Source organism: Choristoneura fumiferana, chromosome Z (assembly GCF_025370935.1).
Source record: "Choristoneura fumiferana chromosome Z, NRCan_CFum_1, whole genome shotgun sequence".
In the NCBI taxonomy this organism is placed as follows: Eukaryota; Metazoa; Arthropoda; class Insecta; order Lepidoptera; family Tortricidae; genus Choristoneura; species Choristoneura fumiferana.
This window is the reverse complement of record NC_133472.1, coordinates 38777738-38799878: the sequence shown is the minus strand read 5'-3', so window position 1 is coordinate 38799878 and position 22141 is coordinate 38777738. Positions and strand designations below refer to the sequence as shown.

At 36.6% G+C, this 22141-nt stretch overlaps 1 protein-coding gene across 1 annotated transcript in view; it reads left to right on the top strand.

The window, feature by feature from the left end:
* Best2 (bestrophin 2) overlaps positions 1–22141 on the top strand; it is a 62460-nt gene that overhangs the window by 27384 nt on the left and 12935 nt on the right. The window contains exon 3 of the mRNA XM_074099547.1: positions 452–623. Within this exon, the coding sequence (XP_073955648.1) occupies positions 452–623 (172 nt within the window). The remainder of the gene's footprint in view (positions 1–451; positions 624–22141) is intronic.

Below are 22141 nucleotides of genomic sequence, written 5' to 3'. Positions count from 1 at the left end.
AAAAGATATAGTTTAGGATGTTGCCGTGCTGAGTTCCTTGTCACTTTAATTATTAGTTAAATTTATAGAACATAATACAGCGGGCACGGACAGCGATAAACGTCTTATTATTAAAAGTTTATCCCTGCGTGGCAAAGGCAAATGAAATGTCAAAATGACGACAAATATGTTAATTTAAGGTACAAATTTGCTTTTGCTGACTTTACTTTTGTTGGCTGTACTTGCGTTGTCACTCGAACTACATATTCCTAGTTCAGTACCAAGTTTCAAGCCGATGCCATTAAGAGTTGAAAAGTTCGTTAATCGCCACATCCACTGTGAATTTTAACCAGGTCATCCGTCCATCTCGTTGGTGGAAGACTTGCGCTTGCCGACCCATGGTCTCCATTCGAGAACTTAAACGTTTGAAAGATTATTAATTTGTTTATTAATAGTAATGTGTTGTTCCCAGGGTATTCGAAAAAGTCCGACAATACTTCGGGGCGCAAAGCGAGTCTATACCAATGTCATTTGTGCTCGGATTCTACGTGAGCCTTATCGTGAAACGATGGTGGGAACAGTACAAACTGCTACCTTGGCCGGACACTTTGGCCCTCTTCATATCAGCTGGGATCCCAGGAGCGGTTAGTAAAGTAATACAATTTTTTTAATAGGACTTAGCGCTGCGAATGTGTTATTCGTTAGAGATTAATGGTTGATGAGGATTATCCTGCTTGCACCCCCGTCACTTTTGTATCGACAGGAGCGCTAGGTAGAGCCCAAAGTAAGAACGGAGGGCTATCGCAACTAAAGCCTGACCAGAAATATATGACTCTTCGCCATGTTGCGGAATTTTATTGGAACTAATTTCTTTGTCAGTGTCACCGTGGCGGTTTCTTTGAACAATAACAAAAAATGCCCGCAGTAGTCAACAACGGATCATTGTAAATAATGTTTAACTATTTCACTACAAAACCTTTGCAAATTAACATCAGAGCTAACAGGTAAACGTTGTAGACAAGCCAAGATGTCATTGTTCCGACTATACTGAACTGTTGCCATATAAATAAGAACAATAGCGCCCTCTTGACATTAGTCATATATTTTTGGTTTACCTTTACTTATAGAACAATTCATACCTAAAGTAACTAAGAATAGTTTGAATTACCCCACAAAAACGCTACAGATGTAGTTATTGCTACTTTTGTCGAAAACTCTGTTAGATAATGATATAATATGTTTCTGATAAGGTTCGGGGGCCCTTTATGCCCACGGGGCTCTGAGCTGCAGCCCAAAAAGCCCTTATGTAGATAAGATAAGCCCTTATTAGATACTAGCCTGTTATCCGCGACTCCGTCCGCATAGAATTCGTTTATCGCTCCTCCGCGGGAACTATTCCATTTCCCGGGATAAAAACTATCCTATGTCCTTCTCCGTAACTCAAACTATCCGTGTACCGAATTTCATCTGAATCGGTTCAGCGGTTTGACGTGATGGAGTAACAAACAGACTTATAAACTTTCGCATTTATAATTCTAGTGAGATTGTAGAACCGAATACTGCAACTATGGGGCAATTCCAACAATCCCTAATGTCACCTAAGTTAGTAAAAATAGTTTGAATTGCCCCAAAGCTGCAATATTTTACAGTTAGCTCCCTCTACCCTTAGAATACTGCAACTGTGGTGGAATTCCAACTAGACACCCTTAAAACCACCCAAGTTACTAAAAATAAGTAAGTACTTTTAATGTCCCACCCTAAAGATGAAACATAATCTTTGTACTGTACTGTACCTATAGATGATTGAATTTTGTTTTTGTTCTTGTTCGTTAATAAATTGAAAGCTTGAAAATTGATTATACATAATTACGGTACAAATGCTACAAAGACGATGGATGTACGGGTGTGTTGTTATTTGGTTTGTATTTACGTCTTAACTTTTCAATTGTCTTTTTTCATCAGTGTTCTTTTTAGCAAAAACTGCTGAGTTTGAACACTATTTCGTCTGACCTTTGTATTAAATCATAGACAGACAACAATATGCGTAATTGACCAATAAATCAGATGTTATTTTTAACAATTTATAAAAAACATGAAACGTGTTACTTACCAACAAATGATGGTAAAAAATATGCACGTAAATGGTATTGTTATTAGACAGATATGTCTGAGAGCTGTATTCGAGAAGGTCCAAGTAATTTAAAGCAGAAGACGAACTTTATGCTTCTACGTCTGTATATGTATTGTATAATAGGTAAAATAATTTACATATTTAGACAGAGCGTTAGGACAACTTACTTACCTACTTATTACTCCATTGTCATAAACACTTAGTTAGCTTCCGTTAACTTACATACGTTTATCTTCATCTGTTTCTGAAAACTGAACAAGCATGCAAACTGAAAAGTCAAGTGCGAGTATTACTTTGGCACTAAGCGTTCTGTACGTTGGTACCTACAGTTATAAGCAAGTAAAATTAAAGTTGTACGCGGTTCTCTACAAATAAAAAAAAGGAAAAGCAAAGAAGCAAATGATTGACCCCTCATAAATCGATAAAAGGTCGCCCCGTAATATAATAAAACGAAATAATTAAAAAAAATCTACTCTCATATTTTTAAGAATCATGGACTATTCCTGAGATATGATATCCCATTAAAACATAAATAAATAGATCTTTAATTCTGCGATAAACTAGTGGAGAGAGAGTTTTCGGCAGCAGTGGGAACAGCTAGCGATATCTCTAGGTTGTTTCTTGAGCTAGAAAATAGTCTATAGCGAATTGCGGTGGGACTAATGCCTTAAGTGCTGTGCTAGTGCACTTAGTGAGTATGCTCAGTTTCTTACTATTATACCATATACTTATCCGCTAGGTCGACTGGTAACCATTTAACATGTGAAAAAGGTCAATATTGATAATGTTCCGTTTCAAAGTCGGAATGTTTGTAAAGAATTAGTACTTAGTATTCGCTTCTTAACAACTTCCCTCTCCAAGGAGTCCTAAATGGCAAAGGAAAGAATACGTTACGTGTCCAATATTTTTTGATAATCATACTAACGTACTAATAAGGTTTTTTTTTGGAAAACTATTTTAAAAATTCATCACAATCAGAATAATGCCGTCGGAATGCCGAAAGGGCACATCTAACATTTTGTCAAACTCGAGAAAAATAAAGGTTGAAAGTTTTTTAAGTTGTCGTTTTAGAACCTAAAATTGCTAAAAGTGGCTCCGAAACGGTTACGTTTCGTGTGTTCTGCCTACCCCATTTGGGAATACAATCGTGATGTTTGTGTGTGTCTGTGTGTGAATGTTTTTTTCTGTTTTTACTTAACAAAATAAATAAAGTAAAAATAATCTTGCAATGTAGTACAAGTACAGGCATAACTAAATAAAAACCAGCCAAGAGCGTGTCATACACGCCCAGGATAGGGTTCCGTAGCCATTATGAAAAAATCAAATAATATTTTTCTAAGGATTTCGTATTGTGTACTGAATCTTCCAAGTTTACCTTACCTTAGGCTTCTATTTACTCTTAAACCACTAATAATTCTCAAGCAATCTTAGCCGCTATAATTTTCCTTGTAAATTTCATATATTTACTACCATTCTGATTTTTTTCAAATTTTTCCACCCAACAGTTTAGATTTTAGTGCGGGGGGGGAGGGACAAGGGACGCTCGATTTCAATGAATATTTGCACTTTAAAGTTGAATATTTCGCAAACAGATCACTGAATAGAAAAATTGTCGTAGCAACCCCCCAATAGCTTTAAAAGACCTATCCAACGTTACCCCACAATATAGGGTTAGTCGAGTACGTCTATGGGAGTAAAGTAAAAAAAATTTTTTTCCTTTTTTTATTGTTCCGCTTTGTCGACGTAACTGATATGTGTATTCATGTCAAATAACAATTTTCTAGTACTAACGGTCTCTGAGCTTACCCGCGGACAGACAGACAGACAGATGGACAGACATGGCGAAACTATAAGGGTTCCTAGTTGACTACGGAACCCTAAAAATGTGCCTATTCATTATAACATTTTAGACAAGTGGTTAAAATGTTAGGCAAAATAGGCATATTTTCTGTTATTTATTTATGCGTTTCCATTTTAATATTCAACGTCGTTTAACATTAAAATAAGGCACATTTATAAATAGGCGCTTTATTTAAATTTAATATCACTGAAATGAACCTTTTTAACTAACCATTTTAACCATAGCCAAAAATGCCTCTTTGCTTTATTATAAATTTGAATATCTTGGGCAGTTGTGCCCTGTAGGCTTACGGTATCTCCGAAAGTTATTTACGACGATGTCTAGAAAAAAATCAGACAGATACGCCTTTTCTTCCTGATTCTGAATATGTATTTATCTCAATTTCACAGAAAAAATTACTTGTGACCCTTTTCGTTATGACGGCAGAATACAAACAAGTTATACCTATGTGGATAAATCCATCTTATTTGAGTTCAAATAATAGAAGTGCAACGAATTAGGTAAGTACCATTATAAGTTGCAATCCGTAATGCAGTGCTGCAACTGCAAGCGCTGATTAGGTCTCTAGCTTTGCGGCAATGGTTCACAATTTGCATCACGACTCGTAAATACCTATAAAACCTCATTTTGTGTTGTTTTCACATAGCTGTTACTTTATAGCTATTTCATAAGTGCACTCTGTTTCGTCGTTCGTATGTTACATGACGGGCGAAGTGATATATCTTATTGGATGTATCATTCCTTAAATTTTAGAGATCGAGCTATAGGCTAGATTACTACCTAATATATGACAGGATGGCTCATTCAGATCGGTCAGTATGGGAAACTCTGAGACATAGGAAGATCTGTTCTTAGGAACCAGTCATCGATTTTAATAACAAGAGAAACTGCATTCAAACATTAAAAAAAACTTGTTCTCAGTACGGGACTCGAACTAGGTCGTTTTAAAAAAAATTACATTATTTATATTTATATATCAATAGTGTAGGTCATAATCATAACTTCATAAGCAATAAATGTTACTATGAAACATGATATCTATAGAATGAAAAAAATGCATTGTTTTCATATATATTCTTTAATAATGTAAGTTTTATTTTTCAAAACGTTCGGTTTCGATTCCCGAGTTGAGCACAAGCTTTTTTTTAAATGTATAAATGCAGTTTTTCTTGTTATTAAAGTCTATAACATGGTTCCTAAGAACAGATCTTCGTATGTCTTATAGTTTCAGACTTTCCCATACTGACCGATCTAAATGAGCCATCCTGTATAATCAGTCCACCAGTTACTCATGACTTGATGAATAACGGAAATTTCCAAAATAAATAATATCTAAATTGATTTATAAATAACGAAGTTCTGAGGTAGGTAACCAAAATAACCGCCGTATTTCCTAACGTTTCTGACGCTGGCGGTCGCACTGAAATGTCAGTGCTATGACTTGTAAACATAAAAAAACTAGGTATTTAAAAAAATATTTATAATAAGATAATACCCAATTGATAACAAGCAATTTTTTAAAGTCTGTATAACGTGTAGAATAAATTATAACCCGCATTACAATGACTGCGTACTACTAAATGTTTAAAATGGCAACGAAAAACGCGTGCTGGAATTCTCACCATTTCATTCTATTTGTGATCTCTGCCGTTTATTTTCATTATGGCAGAACGTGGATACTTGGACACATTATTGTAATGTGTTTGATGATGTTTTTTGCATTTATTTAGTTAGTGTCTTGTTTGCCGATTAGCTCATTTATGTAGTTGTTTAATCAATGATAAACGTGACAAAATTAGCTTTCATTTGATACCCATATTGTTACAATTATTTTTCTTTTCATTCCTCCTCCATATTTTTTTTCGCGAACGTCATTCTAATAATACATATAAACCCTACGTCACTCCGACAGTTTTGATGAATCTAATCATATCTCGTATGTTGATATCCGTCCCCGATTAGGGTACAGATTGGGCCAAAGAAATATACATACAAAGGTACTGTCAAACCCTATAAACCATTTGATTCCTGACCCACCGAAGAACAGTCTCACCTCACAGTATCTAAGTGTCATAGGTACATAATGAATTCCCTTGTCAAGCAATGCGAAGTCACTAAGACTATTTCCATTGACATCTATGTACTTTTTCTATGAAAACGTTCCACAGTGGGAATTCACAAGGGTAGGTATATTAAAGAACAATTAATAATCTATTTATAATTTATTTATTAAGTTATTTATGTAAGGACTACTCTATCGGTTTAGGTCAAACATGTAATGACTAGTAATTATTGATGCAAGTGTGTAAACTTCGGGCAGTCAGGTAAAAATAAATAACTATGTACTTAACTCAACTATGATTCGTCCGAGCACGCGCGAGTTCGTAGTCAGAAGAACCGATTACCTTTCGGCTGTTTTACGTCTAAATAATAATAATTATTATTATTATATGATATAATATAATTATCAGGCAGGCAGTTGCAAGCAACTGATAGGTGCCTGTATGTAGCTGTTCCTTGGTCAAGTATTCTTTGTATTGTTAATGTGTTGGTCTAGCCGGTTCTTAAATTGGTTCACATTCAGTGCTGAGACTGCATGTTCTGGTAGTTTGTTCCATATCTTGGCCACTCTGTTACATAAGACATTTCTGCGAGGATTGTTGTGCGATCGTTCAGTAGATAGTTTAAATTGGTGGCCCCGCAGACGTGTGTTGTTACTAAGAAGAACAAGTTATGTAACTCCTGCGGGTCGTGATATCCGGCTAATATCTATATTTGATAATTATACCTACCTTGATAGGTTAATAAAATTCGTAATTGAGAATGTATTCACTTCGCTTCCTTGGGAACTCTCCGAGCCTATTGTTTTATTCACCTTTATATTGTAATCGCTTCGTAAGTAAACAATGAAATTGAAATTAAATGTGAGCAACTTTTGGAGCTCAACATACTTACATAAAGGAAGTGACGGACGATGGGCCGTCTACGGTTTTTGCCGACTACGCGACAAGTCGTTTACAATAAGTTTCTGGTTAAAATTTTATTTTTTAATAAGTATAAGCTTTGTTGCTAACTTCCTTTTGTTGACTGGACTTGTAATGACATCCAAACTACATTTTCGTATCAGTTTCAAGTGGCTGGACCACAAGGATGTTACTACTAGATTATAATTATTGTCCCCAGATTTATATTATATGCCAAATTTCAAGTCAATCCACCTGGAAGTGGAGGTCAAACTCAACTCGCAAGATTTGACTAACATACATAATTAGATATGCACATATATTGCAAGTTAAATAAAAGCTTGTAAAAAAACCGGTTAAAGAGCGTGTCGGACACGCCCAAGATAGGGTTCCGTAGCCGTTACGAAAAAAACAGGTAATCTTTTTTTAAGGATTTCGTATTTTGTACGAAATCTTCCAAGTATAGGTATATTTTATAGGTACCTTAGGCTGCTATTTACTCAAACTACTAATAATTCTCAAGCAATCTTAGCCGTTATAATTTTCCTTGTAAATTTGATATACTTACTACCATTCTGAATTTATTTAAAATTTTCCACCCAGCAGTTATTATATTTCAGAGGGAGGGTGGGCACTTGGGCACTCGATTTTAATGAAAATTTGCACTTCAAAGTTGAATATTTCGCAAACAGATCAACTGAATCGAAAAATCGTCTTGGCAAACCCCCCAATGGTTTTAAAAGACCTATCCAACTGTACACCGCACTATAGGATTAGTCGAGAACAACAAATCACCCCCACTTTACGTCTTTGTCTATGGTAGGTACCTCCCACCCAAAAAAGTTATTTGTTATGCAAGGCTGGAAAGTAACTGTTTGGCACGAGTGCTTATATTGAAAGCCGAGCATGCGAAGGATTCTAGGATTGAACCACGAGCGAAGCGAGTTTAAAATAAATAAAAAATAGTAAATTACTGTGTTGTGAAATAAAAGGACTCCGCGGACGAAGTCCACTCCACTTGCAATAGAAATGGGCATGCCTAAAGCCCAACACACACAGATGAAGGGTGCGGTTCGTGCGCTGGCCTGCGACGGGCGTTTCATATGGCGGTACATATGGACGCACGACCCGACCCGCGCTCGCCGTCGGGTGTGATGGCGTCCATATACCACCATGTAAATACGCCCGTCGCGGGCCCGCGCACGACCCGCGCCCGTCGTCTGGTTTGTTAAGCTTTATTGTTTTAAACGCGTGCTGAAGGCGGCGGTTTGAGTTGTGTTGTGGTTTGCGTATTTTCGGTCGCGTAATTTTGGTTTCATACAATTTTATTGTCCTATTTGTGGAAAACTTATTTTATGTCGCCGTGTGGCACGAACTGGACTTTTGTAATAAAATCGAATGCAGCCAAATATTTTTTTTGTTTTTTTTCCAAGTGTATATTTGAGAGTTATATTTTTTAAATTTAATGGTGTAATTAGTCGTGTGTGATGCGAGATATTGATGAATGAAATACCTATCGACAACTTTATATCGATATTGCGATGTAATCGACCACAAAATATCAATATTCTATAATTCATGGATAATTTTAAGGAATGCTATGTATAGTGCGATGACCTTTAGGTACGGTTAAGGAAAATGGTTTTTGTGCAGTTCGAAATCAGCACGGGGCCCGCGTGAGTACTAGGTACGGGCCAAGCTCTCTCATTCCGAATGGAAGCCTGTGCCCTGACCTGAAGACTATAATGTTATAGTAGTGTTGTAAAACACAAATAATTATTTGCCTGACAATCAGTTCAGCCAATGCCACGCGGATAATGTCATAAAATTAAATAATAATTGCTTCGTGCATGCTGCTACGTAGATTGGGAACGATACGCTGCATTGTTTTTTTTTTCAGGTCTGCCACTTTGTTTTATTTGAGACTAAAATACTAGGTATTCAGCCTCTTTTCTTACTGTATTTGATAACTAGGTTTAGTCAGGTTTAATCCCTAAGTTTAATCCGCTAGCTCCAGTAGAAGAAAAAATAGTTCTCTATGCTGCAAAATTTTCCAAAAAATCATGAATAAGTATATTTTTCCCTGTTATGTTCCGCGTGAACTTCCAAAAATGGAATGTATTTTGAGAAATTATATTTTTCTTTTATTCCGCGTGAATTTTCAAAAATAATTAAAGTAGTTGTATACTGTTATTATTGCCTACTTGTAGGCCAAATTTGAAGTCTACTAAACATCGTTGCGGAGATAGATTACTTTTAATCGATCTGAATCCGGTTTACTCCTTCGGAATTTCAACACATAGGTACGTCCTTATTTTTTGCCCAATCAGAGGTTCTTTCAGTATTCTAGATTATTTAGTAGTAATGAAGATTTACGAAAAAAAAAATTAGTATTCTGATACATTTTGGTTTAAAAAAAATTGATTCGCTAAACCATAAAATTAACCGTAAATTCCGTATTCCATTTTTCTTTGTCGAATAATTTATACACCACCGTATTTTTATTGGCATTTGTTAACTTCAGCAGACGGCTCAATTTTTTGAAGAATTATTTACCTGGTAATAAACTTTGTAGCAATTTTTTTTTTAAATATCTTCATTTCAATGTTCTCCTAACGTTATCGGAAATAAAAAAATAATGCGGTGAAAATCTCGGAACACCTTTAATGCATATTTATAAAAACTGTCTAAAATAAAGCAAGGTCAAGGCAAGGTCTATGAAAATTTCATGTACTTAGGTATATACATATAGGTCCAATGATTTGCAGTTGCAGTCTAAGTAAATATAATTGAAATCATTTCTACTTAATTACAAATGAGTCTGTCATTCATTGGGTCCAGAAATTGACAAGATTTCAATATTTCTAAGACTATAATTTGATTCGTTCTCTGTATTCTGTTTCGAATTAGAAAAGCGCTGATATTTTTAAAATTTCGCTAATTAATTTTACTTAATTAATTTATTACAATTTTTTTATGATGTGCTTATTCTAAAAGGGCATAACTCCAAAACTACCACACAATGGATCCATTACTTTACTCTAGTCTCTTAAAAAAAACATCACGTAAATCTGACGTAGACGTTGCATAGAGTCGTTGTCAAAATTATGACAGCTCCTTTTTCTGGTGAAAAGGGCAAAGGAAACATATCTATTCTGTCGTAGTTTCGGCAAATTCAGCCATATTTTTTTAATTTTTCGTATTTTTTTAAATATGGAGAAAACAATTATAATAAATATTTTCCCATGTTCAGGAGGCAAAACTCTTTCGATTCCTGTAGTAATTTACAGGTGTTAAAAAAATGAAATCTTGTCAATTAACAATAGAAACGAGCCTTTGACAGTACAGAAAGTGACGCTTTCATAAAGATTTTGCGACAGCTATTTATTAAACGCCTTGCGTATTGGAAAGCCGAGCGTTTTTTATTCGCTAATGCGGCGTCCTTGACCACGGAGTTAACCTCCATACTACCTGCACATACAAGCCATACAACCGGCCTGTGACGCGCGAGCCCGCCGATAAAGGCTGCCATACAAAATATCTGCGGAAAAATATACTAAGCGGCAAAAATATATTATGGCCCTCTAATGTATGCAGTAATTAATAGGTAATTTTGTATGTAAAGTGGACCATATGGCCGCTGAGTATAGAAGGCACTACAGGTCGCTTCACAAATCAGCAAATTGAGTTAGACACTTTTTTGGAAAATGACTGATGAATGTTATTTTTATATTTGTGTAAAGTGTATTCAAATATATACTCAGCTACTTTTTATTTACTCTTTCAATACATTTCGTGCTGGCTCATGTGAATTGTCCTTTTTACTATGTTTTTAAGCCAGTGGTCGCAGTAATGACGAGGTATCTAAGTTTTTCGCTTTGATGTTTACTGTCAGAAGTTCAGAACCTATAAATTGAAGTTTTTTTTACCCAACTGTAAGGAGAGGTATTTGCGACTATGTTACTAAGTAACTAAATCATGACCCAGCTTAATGCGTATATAAATACTGTGTTTTCGTTGTAAAATACATTGGAAAACTAGGGAATGAGCAACCACCAGTTTTTTTTTCAAAATTTTGTATGCTGTGCCACTTCGTAACCCACGCAACTCGCCATGTTGCATAAAATAATGTAAATAATTTGTATGGCGCGCGACATCAAACATCACTTACATTATATCTACACAATATGACAACTGACAAGCCACCTAGCCATGATTTAAATCTTAACACGAAGCTATTGACGGAAAAGTTTTACAATGATTTCAAATCAACGTGATTTAACTGTTCAATGTACTAAGTACTTTGAGTACAAGTGAACTTCTTGAATCGTGATCCACTATGTACCCTTTTCAAAATAAATGTCGTTGCGAATAACTGCCAATTAAATAAATTTGAAATTCATGTTCATGTGTATAATTTACAGTGGATCATGTTTTGATTGTTTACCACTTCAAAATGTTTTTTTTTCAATGGGTATTTTTGTAATGTTGATGATTTTCTGCACTTTTTTTATTTGGACAGATTATAATTAATGCTAAGGGACGAGTCTGCGTACGACGGTCAAGGTCTTAATTTTATTAAATTTACTAGAACCTGTTAAAATAACCCGTATCGAAGGTGACTTAACAGGTGTCATTGTTAAGTTCTGAGGTTAAGTTGATAAATATCAGCCATTTGTATTATGTTTCGACGTCATAAGAAACAATGACTGCCGTTGAACAACATCCGCCGCGGCGGACTGCAAAAACGCGGGTTTTCAAACATTAATTCAATATGAAAAGGAACTTAGATACACCAGCATCAAAGAGACATCCACTGTTCCAAAATTAACGGACATACGCTGTTCTAGAGCTAAATACAACCAGTATTGTCTTGATTCTTCTCGTACAGTATCCATGAGAATGGTTGTTTTTTGTATTCTTTGTCGCCTCGGTTGATTGTCGCAGGTCACAGATGCAGTGTCATTGTCAGTGTACATAACATATGATACCATATTGATACTGTAAGATACGTTGTTCAGGCAAAATTAACTCTTTTCTGGGCTCCGAGCCTAAAATTACTAAAGTATCTTGTTTTATTATAGTTCGAATGACAATTAAAGATAGAATTCAGCAAACGGCATATTGATCATGGTAAAACTACGCCTCGCCGTGTGGATTCAATAGAATCAAACGTACATATACTAGGAGAACACTTAAAAAGCGAGAAAAGACTCCAAAAAATGAAAATAAGATTCTACCAGTTTGAAGTCGTTACCTCAGCACGAGCCAGCTCAGCATTAGTGATAGAAGCTCAATAGATAATAGGTACTTTATCTATTGATAATTTACTTCTGTTTTCATTTGTATCAATTAATTATAAATTCAATTAGTTTTAAATTACATTTATAATTAGTAGCATTCCTATTGTAGCGTTCATTATTATAAATATTGCATTGTTGTCTCGTCACAATGAACTACGAACTTATACATACACATACGATACGTATAAAATAAAGATATTTTAATACTGATATTTTGGCCAATATACAAATAAACTACCCCTGATATTTTTAGCCTACCCATTGGTGGCAGACGCAACGAAGTGTATCTGCCTGTATACGGGTGTCCGCTTTCTTACAGAGACACTCTGTATAAACACAGAGTGTACCGTGTATGGTGTATTTGGTAAAAATAAAAACATAAGACGAAAGAAGTGTCGCAGTCTAAACTTTTTAAGTATACGATTTATCCTTCCTACGAGTATCAATATTAATGTTATAATTATAATGACGCCTTCGAAGGCTTATAGTAGGTACCTATTTATATTATAACATGTGAACGTAGTAAACTAATTTAATTTTAAAAATATGTAATAAAGATTTTGTATTAATTAATATACTTCTATGAGTACTGCAGCTAAACAAGCGAATTGTGAAAAAAAAAAACATTTGGACTATCGTAGTCCACTGTGTAACTTTTCACTATAAACGTTTAAGGACTTTGGCAAGTGTCAAAATTGGGCCATATCGGGTCGCATAAATACTGAAAGTCATAATGTAATCTTTGTCATAACTTTGTTTTCTCTCAATCAATTACCTTAATAGTTTGGATTTTTTATAAAACAAACCTAGCCTAAACCTAAAGAGTAGTACAGGATAACCAATTACCATTTAGTTTTCGTAAAGTTTACAGTTTTGTCAGGAAAAAATACATTATGACTTTCAAAAATGATGCGACTAGATACCCGCCCGTCAAAACGACGTGGTTTACAGTGGATCACGAATTAAATTGATCGATTGTTCCCTATCTTATTGCGTTTGCAAATTGCAATGCGAATTGATAGCTCATTTAGTACTATTGTTTTAACCTTCGCGTTCCAAATGGCGATGGGAAGTGTGCCGCGTAAATGCGAAATTTAATTTTTCTATGTATTTAAATAGCTATAGATGCCGTGGTGGCCTAGAGGATAATGGGTTCGAGCCCCGCCTCGCACCTCTGAGTTTTTCGGAATTCATGTGCGAAATAGAGAGTGAAGTTACCCAATCCGCACTGGGCCCGCGTAGGAACTACGGCCCAAGCCCAGCAGTGGGACGTAGGATAGGCTGGGATGATGCAATAGCTATAAGGTTAGACTAGCAAAAAAGTACCTACCTAAATAAAACACGTTCTTGCTGTCTGGAGATGCTCACGCAGTTTCTGCAATTAATCATTTACTTACTTAGGAATGTTTTTTTTTCTGAGTAATTGATCAGTGTTGGATGGCGTGCTATTTTTGTATTTTAATAATTTTTGTGTCTGTTTATGTGTGTCTATCTGTCTGTCCGTGACTTTGTTCATAGGCTCTTAGTACCTAGGTAATAGAAAGATATTAGCTACCTATTTTGAATACGAAAGCTAGATAAGCTAACTCGATGGTTAGATAGATTGATAACTCAAAATTCTGAAATACTCAATAAAAAAATTATCGGTTTAAAGTCAGAAAATACGAAACTTATTTTTGGGCTATCAGTCTGTCTGTCTGTCTGTAATCAAATCTTGCAAGTTAAATTCGACCAACTTCCAGTAGGTGGATTGACTTGAAATTTGGTATAATTATGTAAATTGCGTAATAATACAATAATATGGTAGTGACATCCTGGTAGTCCAGCCAGGATCGTCTCCACGGGAGAACTCTTCAACGGTTAATGGCATCAACTTGAAATTTGGTATACTTATGTAACTTGCGTGACAATATAATAATCTGGTAGTGACATCGTGATAATCCGGCCAGGATTGTCTCCACAGGACGGAACTCTTCAACGGTTAATGGCATCGACTTGAAATTTGGTATGCAAATGTAGTTTGGGTGTCAGTCAATACAAGGACAGTCAACAAAAGTTAGAGTCAGCAAAAAAAGCTTGTATTAAAAATGAGATTTTTACCAAAATTTAGACAAGCTCTCTTAATTTACACCGAACCAAGAAGGGTTATTTTACTTTTTTGATTCTTCGGAATATTCTCGTTCGAAGTACAAACGAACGTCATTAAAAATTATGTAAACGTATGCACTCTGATTGCACTGTAACTGTCGAGTATGACTTGTACTGTAAAACAGCTGATGCGTTAAAATAATGCTTATGCATCGTTTTGTTATATCAATTATGCTGTCAGCTTCGACGCCATGATTAATGTGCAGCGCAGCATAATGGCGGAAAATGTAGGCAATATATATCTAGGTGAATTTCCAGGTTGAAACTGTGCTTTACTCGTATAATTCCTTTCGTACAGTCATGCACGACGTGTCAGATCTCTGCCTCAGCGGAATGTGCAAAAATATCTGACACGTCCCACCGGCCTTAGAAATCGAATCGTGTCAGATATTTATGCTCGCTTTGGTGTGTCAGATATTGGTGCTGGTGACTGTACCCAGATGAATGGATCGAAATCTTAGCACTTAGCACACAAGCGTTTCCATTTTGCAACATTTTCCTTCTTTCTTTCTAGAATCTGACAACTCCTGAATTTGCCATGAATTCACTTTTTTTTAAATAGCCTGTATTGTTACTATGTATTTTTTATTTTTCATGTATTACTATAAAGTTATATCTGAACTAGCTTTTGCCCGCGGCCTCGCCCGCGTGGAATTCGGTTATCGCGCGCTGTTCCCTCGGGAACTGTGCATTTTTCGGGATAAAAAGTAGCCTATGTCACTCTCTGGCCCATAAACTATCTCTATGCCAAAAATCATATCGATCCGTTGCTCTATTTCGATGTGAAAGACGAACAAACATACAAACACACACTTTCGTATTATAATATTAGTATGGATATCAACCGTGGTCTATGATATCAACAAATCAAGCGCGAGTCGGTCTTTAGGAAAAAATATTTTTGAAATAAAATTAAAAGTAACATGTTTCTTGTACGGGGGGGGACCCTCCTAGCTCCTTAATTTGTAATTTAATTTAATTTTAATTGAATTAGGTAGGTATTTGATGTTATAGCGGCAATAGAAATACACATGTGTAATGTGTAAATTTGAGCTATCTATCCGTTATCGTCCAGCGAAGCTCAGGGCTCCGTTCGTCAATTCGGTTTTTAACTCTGCCAATTCAATTTCAATGTCTTCGCGGGATATTTCTGAGACCGGTGTCGTGCCTTGGACCTTTAATTTTAATCATACTTAATTATTATAGATGCACTGAGCAACCACGAAACGGAATGTCATGTCGTTCGGTCAAGGTTCCGTCGGTTTCATTAATTCGCCGCTCCGCACTTTTTTTCTTACTTTACAAAATGCCGTGTGGCAGCTGACCTACTCTCAGTAAGTACATATTTAGCTAAAATTAGATCATACATTTGCACAGTTGGCCACTCTCAAATTGACAGGTAGCGCACTCTTTGTCAGTCTCTTGTTGTCAGCAAACGTCCAGGCCCAGCAGGGCTACTACGAATCTCGAAGTTCGTGTGGTGCGGTCCCTCTGACACTATTTAATACGAGAGCGAGAGGGACGGTACGATACGAACTTCGAGTTTCGTAGTAGCCCTGCAGTCCAGGCTGCGTTCCACCAGAGATGCGTGCTAAGATGCATTGCATTGCGAGGAATGTGTTTTTCATGCACCAAGAGTTTCAGAAAATAAACCGGCCAAGAGCGTGTCGGACACGCCCAAAATAGGGTTCCGTAGCCATTACGAAAAAATAAAGTAATAGAGGTAGATACTTTTCTAAGGATTTCGTATTTTATACGGAATCTTCCAAGTTTAGGTATATTTTATACCTTAGGCTGCTATATTTAAGAGTAAAACTACTAATAATTCACAAGCAAACTTAGCCGTTATAGTTTTCCTTGAAAGTTTGATATACTTACCACCCTGTTTTTTTTTTTCAAATTTTTCCGCCCACTCGTTTAGATTTTAGAGGGAGGGGGGCGCTCGATTTTAATGAAAATTTGCACTTTAAAGTTGAATATTTCGCAAAAAAATCAATGAATCGAAAAATCGTCTTAGGAAACCCCTAATGGTTTTAAAATACCTATCCAGCTATATCCCACACTATAGCGTTGGATGAGAAAACAAAAACACCCACACTACGTCTATGGAAGGTACACTAAAAAAAAAATTTTTTTTTGGTTTTTTATTGTACCATTTTGTCGGCATAGTTTACATATATATCCGTGCAAAATTACAGCTATCTAGCATTGATAGTCCCTGAGCAAAGCCGCGTACGGACGGACAGACTGACAGACAGACATGGCGAAACTATAAGGGTTCCGTTTTTGCCATTTTGGCTCCGGAACCCTAAAAAATGTAAGATTGTAATCTATCAGTCCATCAGTAGGTATAGACCATATCATGACAGTACCCTTAGTGTAAGTTTTCGGTTACAAAATACGTCTCGATCGCGTTCGCGTTAAAATCTCAATTTGTATGGAAACACGAATATTGCAAAAGTTCCGCTAGAGGCGCTGTTCGTGTTTGCATACAAATTGAGATTTTAATTTAACGCGAACGCGATCGGGACGTATTTTGTAACTGAAAACTTACAGTAAGGGCACAGATTGCAGTATTTACTGTAGGTACGTAGGTAAAGCCTTCGCTTCAGGCTAATATGATTCGTACCTAAGGCACTTGTCCCACGGCCGACGATAGACGAGTACTTATAGCTAGATAGAGCGAGTACCTAACTAGAAACGAGTGGGCGAGCAGCGAGAGGAGAAGTGTAGTTTATATTTTATTTATTTTTATTCTACTGCATGCCAAACGAGCAAGTGGGTCTCCTGATGGTAAGAAATCACCACCGCCCATAAACATCTGCAACACCAAGGGTATTGCAGATGCGTTGCCAACCTAGAGGCCTAAAATGGGATACCTCAAGTGCAAGTAATTTCACCGGCTGTCTTACTCTCCACGCCGAAACACAACAGTGCAAGCACTGCTGCTTCACGGCAGGATTAGCGAGCAAGATGGTGGTAGCAATCCGGGCGGACCTTGCACAAGGACACCACCTACAATGCAGTTTTGTCGCGAGTGTTCGAATGCGACCGGCCGCCAAGCTAACATCGCTGAGCTAGTATCGCTGCGCTGAGCTAGTTTTATAGCTCAGCGAGTTTTATATGTAGCTCTTGTCCCTAGTTTTATAGATTGCCCTGCGACAAAAGATGTAAGAGCGAGTTCTCGCCGGCAGTGTGAACAGCTTATCAACTATTAATAATAATGTGTCTCTTACTCACACAGGATCTTTTGTTCATTTATCTTTCGACTATTGTATAAAATAGTCGAAAGCCAATCGTTTCCTCGCCGACAGTGAAACAACTGCCTATAGCCTAGTGCCCTTAGTGTAAGTTTTCGGTTACAAAATACGTCTCGATCGCGTTCGCGTTAAAACCACAATTTGTATGCAAACACGAACAGCGCCTCTAGCGGAACGTTTGCGATGTTCGTGTTTCCATACAAATTGAGATTTTTACGCGACCGCGATCGAGACGTATTTTGTAACCGAAAACTTACACTAAGGGTACTGCGCATTTGCTTCATGAACTGTTTTTGCACCGTGCAATCTGCTGCACACAATTGTTCGTTACGTTGTTTTTTTTAAGTTTTGCGTCTTATTCTTTTTAGCAATTTGTTATTTTCCTTATACCTACAGTTGAAGTCGATTCGCTTTATACCTACTCGTAATAGATTATCAGTACTGGGGCCTTATTTTATAACGCACTTGAAATCACGATCCTTTTCACCACTTCTTTCTGTCAAACGGTATAGGATGAGAGTAGAAAGAGATAGTACCTAAACGCGATCACAAGCGCCGAATAGACTCGTATCAAAAAGAACTTCTCATGGGCAATGGTTCAACCTAAGATGTTTTTTTATGCTTGATTTACAAGTCAGGGAATAAAAAGGAGGCAAGAATGAAAAATAACCGATTTTGTGCAGCTTTTTTTGAGAGATTGGCGATATCTATTAAACAAGGCCTTATGTGGCAGTTACATATATACATACATACAATACTGCCACCACAAAACCAATGCTAAACCTCAGCCAAAGAAAAAAGTTGTATCAGAATGGTGAACTTTAATAATTTTCATCACAATTGCTCCTAAACAGTGTCGAAACATGCAGGCTACCTTGGTTGCAACCCCCAAATAAAACCCTCTACCTTAATGTGCTTCTCATGAAACCCGTGGTCGGTAAATGAGTCATTGCCTGTACTAATTTTCATGCCATGAAGCCCAAGGTCGGTAAATGAGTTTGTTACTGCATGGCGTACTGCTGCTCCGTGCGCGCGCTCCACACGCACGCCATGCACATGCTGCGGAGGGGTAGGGCGGCGGGGACTCTCAAATGTGATGAAAAACATTGTATGTCGCACGGGCGGTACTAAAATTGCGAACATCGACTCATTAAAGCCCTGAGTCTTCGACTTCGGGCTTCTAATAGACTCTCGTTCGTAATTCCTTAGTTACCGCCCCTAAGACACAATGTACTATTATCTAATACCGTAAACGTTTTCAAAGCATCCTGCGGTTGGAATTGTCACTTGATTGACGAGCTGTTACGCTCGAGTATTGCTTGGCCAAGTACGTAAACTTAATCTTAGTTGACACATGACATGACAACGAGCCAGAGGCACGCAAACTACTTGTAAGTACTTCTATCCTTTACTCAATCGAAATGTAAGATTTATACCAGCTGACTGAAAAACACTTATTTAAAGCGGTATAAACCGGTTTATACCAAATAAATTTGTGACAGTAGTATGGAGAATATTGAAAACAAATTCCGAACGGTCTATAAGAAACAATGTCGTAAATCGTAAAGCCGAGTTTAGACTTACAAGAAAAATCGTGCAAGTTGCATTACGTTGCGGCGCTGGATTGACCACTACAATTTCGTTGGCTTTACGGCTTCGCAATGTAATGCAACTTGCACGATTTTTCTTGCAAGTCTAAACTCGGCTTACATATTATAAATGTGAAAGTTTGTTACCTACAAGCTTAAAGGGATGAACTAGATGGATTTGAATAAAATTTGGTATGTAGGTAGCTAGCTGGAGACCTAGAAACAAACACGCTACTTTTTATCCAGATATTCCCACGGGATAGGGATAAAACTCATTATAACACAACAGATAGATTTAAAATTATTAAATTGAGCACTGTTCTTTTTAATGCGACTGTAGATGTTGACTGTAGGTACTTAATAATAAATAAATAAATATACTAATAATATATAAACTACCAAGATGTTACTACCAGATTATTCTATTGTCACCAGATTTAGATGAGTATGACAAATTTGAAGTCAATCGGACCACTGGAAGTGGGTCAAATTTAACTTACAAGATTTGACCTAAACAAACAAACAGGGTATGCTAAAGAAAATCTTGTAAAAGCCCGGTATTTCAATTCAACCGAAGGGCGGATTAAGCGCGCGAAGCCACAGGTAATAGTTAAAATAGATCGTTCCGGTTGCAATGTAACTACCTACGCGCTGTCAAGTCGTGAAACGAATTAAGTATGATGGCAATGGTTAATTAAGGTTAATTGTATTGTAATATGGATTTATTTATATACACAGCGGCACAAAATGTAGTCCACTCTACCTACATACAAAATAACCTATTTCTGCATAGGTACATATTTGACGGCTAGATTTTTTTCCGCTCAGTATATTTCCATAGCGGAATATTTTTATTGGAGAATAGAATTGAGATCCGATTTTTACAAGGTCTTGTTGGTAATATAGGCTCCTGCTGCCCAGTGTCCTATTATTACTTATTGTAATGTGACATCGAACTCTTTCACAAATCACATAAAGTTTCATGTAAATCTGTGATGTAAATGACCTGTGTTGTACAGTCAGCACAAGAAGTAGATGAGCAGTTGTGGTGTTCAAAATGTTCTACACACTCTTATTACCTTGGCAGTAGAGTCGTGTGTAGCGTTGATCATTTTGAGCACCCGTAACCGCTCATCCACTTTTGCTGCTGACTGTATATAGTATTAATAACATGTCCGCAAAGGTACTAGAGATGTCGATGTTTCATATTCGAAAAATAAATTAAGTTCCATGTCAGTTCTGTGCACTACTACATAACATAAAACAGGCCCTTTATAAGGTATAGATACACCATTATCTGCATAGCAGTGCTGTTTATGTTGTACCTACGATGAAGCTGCCAGCTCTTCGGTTTCCTGTGGTGTCCGTCAATTGAAAGTTCTCTAAAAATTTTGGCTCTTCAATGGTAATTTCGAGTGATGCTAAATATTTCAAAAATCAACCCATAGATCTATTTATGTATACTAGCTTTTGCCTGCGACTTCATCTGTGAAGAATATGTTTATCAGTATCCTTCGGGAATTATCAAATTAGAGTCTAACACGAATAAATTGCAGTAGACACATTAACTTATATATTAAGCACAGTTCTATCAGAACACATTTTTTAATTTTCATTAAATTGTTATGGAATAATCGAGAAAAACTAACAAAAATGCAACGTTGCTTGCTTAGCAGATACCTTAAACGCTCTTAAGCGTAAAGCGGCAACAGACAGATAGACAAAGAGGGAGTTACTTGCTTGGGGCCCCATCTAGTCCCTACTCACTACTCAAGTACCAAACGATAACCGATAACTATTCCAATCTCGCCTGAAAATCAGGCTTACTTACCTACCGAATGCAGCATGCTGTGCCCAGGGCCTCTAACAGGTGAAAGACGGCCCTGGTTACTTGCGCTTTTATAACTGGGCCGAAAGTGTGGCTGCAAGCTGCAACTGAATAAAGTGCTCATTAGCGCCATCTATTTTTCGTGCCATATAAAAACCGACAAGGAACACAATTTAACTTCCAATGTAACTCATAAGCCGGTTATTACATAGTTTACACGTACTTATCATGTTGATGATAAATTAGACGTAAAAAGAACACATGTAGTATTTGTACTAAATTATAACTATATGAACAGGTGTTTCACTCCAACAGTTCACTACATATTTTGAGAATATACAACTGGGTACAAACACTTTTCATTTTCAATATGACGAAGTATCAGGTATCACGCGTAAGTACCTATGTAGAGGTAGGTACTTGCAGTAATTTTAAAATTACGTTTAAATTTCAAAATTGATAGTTACTACGAAAAAAAGCCCACGACTACTAGTTGGGTAAGTTTAAGTAGGTATGTGAAAAAAAATTTTTTTTTTATTTAGGGCTTTATTTAATGTGCTAATTTTTAAAGTTAAATGTCCCGTCCCTCCTCTTCAAACAAAACTAGTGGTGTGAAAAAAAAATCTTATGATTACAGATTGTTTGACTGGGGTGAGCGTCATTACACGTAATATTTTTAACCTTTCCTTAACCAAAACTTTACATAAGTATGTACCTAATTAATTGTATGAGGAAAATCGATAAACTATTGTCCATTAGTATCGGTCTCCATGACACAGGCCTTGAGTCTAGCGAGGAGGCCGCTGGAAAATTGCAAACAATAATGTATGTATTAATTAAATACATTTGTACTTTCCACACAGCACACATGCTTCCTGTCATATTAATTAGTAGCTTTTGCCCGCGGCTTCGCTCGCGCATAATTGGTATGTAGCTTAAACCTTTTTGATCCCGCAAGAACCATACATTATTTCGGGATAAAAAGTAGCTTAAATATTAATCCAGGGTACGTATTACCTGTATGCCAAATTTCATGCAAATCCTTTCTGTAGTTTTTGTGTGAAAGAGTAACAAACATC